The sequence below is a fragment of the Gekko japonicus genome, unplaced genomic scaffold, assembly GCF_001447785.1.
Source record: "Gekko japonicus isolate JY-2015 unplaced genomic scaffold, Gekko_japonicus_V1.1 scaffold2871, whole genome shotgun sequence".
NCBI classification, from domain to species: Eukaryota; Metazoa; Chordata; class Lepidosauria; order Squamata; family Gekkonidae; genus Gekko; species Gekko japonicus.
In genome coordinates this window covers 180089-182374 of record NW_015162039.1, presented here as the reverse complement: position 1 = coordinate 182374, position 2286 = coordinate 180089, and the positions used below count along the sequence as shown (strand labels likewise).

At 51.0% G+C, this 2286-nt stretch overlaps 1 protein-coding gene across 1 annotated transcript in view; it reads right to left on the bottom strand.

Moving 5' to 3' along the window:
* The window catches only part of ORMDL1 (ORMDL sphingolipid biosynthesis regulator 1), a 17006-nt gene extending 15404 nt beyond the window's left edge, over positions 1 to 1602 (bottom strand). The window contains exon 1 of the mRNA XM_015405580.1: positions 1384 to 1602. Coding sequence (XP_015261066.1) covers positions 1384 to 1557 — 174 coding nt within the window. The 5' untranslated portion in view covers positions 1558 to 1602. The remainder of the gene's footprint in view (positions 1 to 1383) is intronic.
* Positions 1603 to 2286: the final 684 nt, after the last annotated feature.

The following is a 2286-nucleotide window of genomic DNA, read 5'->3' as shown; positions in this document are numbered from 1 at the left end:
AAATGACTGCTGACTTTCCCTATGAAGAAAGGTTAAAGCGCTTAGGGCTCTTTAGCTTGGAGAAACGACGGCTGAGGGGTGACATGATTGAGGTTTATAAGATTATGCATGGGATAGAGCAGGTTGAGAAAGAAGTCCTTTTCTCCCTTTCTCACAAGACAAGAACTTGCGGGCACTCCATGAAATTGCTGAGCAGTCGGGTTAGAACGGATAAAAGGAAGTCCTTCACCCAGAGAGTGATTAACACAGAGAATTCACTGCCACAGGAAGTGGTGGCGGCTACAAGCATGGACGGCTTCAAAAGGGAATTAGATAAGCATATGGAGCAGAGGTCCATCAGTGGATATTAGCCACAAGGTATAGATAGGGGCTCAGGGGCAAGTGATGCTCTGTCTTCTTGGTGCTTGGGGGGATCAACAGTGGGAGGGCTTCTAATGTCCTGGCCCCACTGCTGGACCTCCTGATGGCACTGGTATTTCTGGCCACTGTGTGACACAGAGTGTTGGACTGGATGGTTCCTGATGGCACCTGGTATTTTTCGCCACTGTGTGACAGAGTGTTGGACTAGATGGGCCACGGGCCTGATCCAACATTGGCTTCTCTTATGTTCTTATGTCTGGGGCAAGTGATGTTCTGTATTCTTGGTGCTTGGGGGGCGGCAGCTATGGGAGGGCTTTTGGAGTTCTGACCCCACTGCTGGACCTCCTGATGGAACCTGGTATTTTCGGCCACTTTGTGACACAGAGTATTGGACTGGATGGGCCACTGGCCTGATCCAACATTGGCTTCTCTTATGTTCTTAAGGTGGCACAGTGTAGCCCACATAACAACAACAACGACCACCCCGCTTCTTCTTCTACAAAGGGCCAATGCTTCCATATTAGTGGTAGAAGGTGCTGTCAAGTTGCAGCCAAGTTATGGCGAACCCCGTAGGGTTTTCACGGCAAGATCCAAACAGAGGGGTTTCGCCACTGCCTGCCTCTGCACAGCAACCATGGACTTCCTTGGTGGCCTCCCATCCAAGTACTAACTAAGGCCGACCCTGCTTAGCTTCCGAGATCTGATGAGATCAGGCTACCCCAGGCTATCCAGGTCAGGGCCAAAAACATACAGAGGTGGTCCGCCATTGCCTTCCTCTGCATAGCAACCCTGGACTTCCTTGGTGGCCTTCCATCCAAGTACCAACAAGTGCCAACCCAGCTTAGCTTTCTGGGATCTGCCAAGTGGGGCTAACTTCCTGAAGATAAAAATACGTCTTTCATTCTGACCGGACTGAAGAGCTGGTGCTTCAGCCGACCAAACCGTTTGCTAGGCACGCCACCTCCCCTCGCCCCTCGCCCCCCAGCGCGAGCCCACAGCAGTGTCGGCAGGCAGGGCACTCACCAAGTTGTGAATGACGTTGGTTAAGGTCCACGCGACGGGAACACTGAAGAAAGGGATGCTGAGGAGGACGATGTGCAGGAGGCCGATCCCCAGGACGTATGAGAGCCAGATGCCGCGGCTGTTCATGACCCGGGTGTTGGGGTTCACTTCGCTGTGTGCCGTGCCCACGTTCATCTCTCCGGCTTATCGGCCCTGGGACAGAAGGCAGAGAGCAGGATCTGGGTGAGCAGGAGGCACATCTCACAACAGGCCCAGATTACTTGATCCCACAAACGTCCTGGCCTTATCCTGCTAGACCTATGGCGAGAGTCTCAAATCCCGAAAAATCCGCCAAGAACTTATTTCAGTCTTCCCCCCCGCTATGGTTGTAGCTCTCTGGTAGGTTGATTCCAGAGATGAAAAGACAGCGCTTGGCAACTGCAAGGGGCTGTTATTAATTTTTATTTGTCTTCAAGGCAAGCCGACAAAACTGCTAAAAAAACCCCTCTGGAGCCTGAAATTAACAAATTAACTTCCACCAAAGCAACTTTTCAAATAGCCGTTGGCCATTAGACATGGGACCTCTACGGTCCACATGGCAATCTCTAACACAGCTCTGAACAAAGTTTGAGTCCGGTGGCACCTTTAAGACCCACAAGGTTTTATTCAAGGTATAAGCTTTGTGGGTCTTAAAGGTGCCACTGGATTCAAACGTCGGTCTGCTGCTTCAAACCAACACGGGGCCACGATCTGGCTACGGCATAAATTATTTTGCTCTGAAGCCATCCTTCCCGAGGTAAGACCAAAATGTTTGAGCCGGAGGCTAAAAAACGTTGAGTTAGCTCACACTATTTCAGCTTAAAGGGAACACTGCTACCCACCTTAATCTAACAGAGCTCAAGGTGTTCTTTTTTTGGGGGGGGG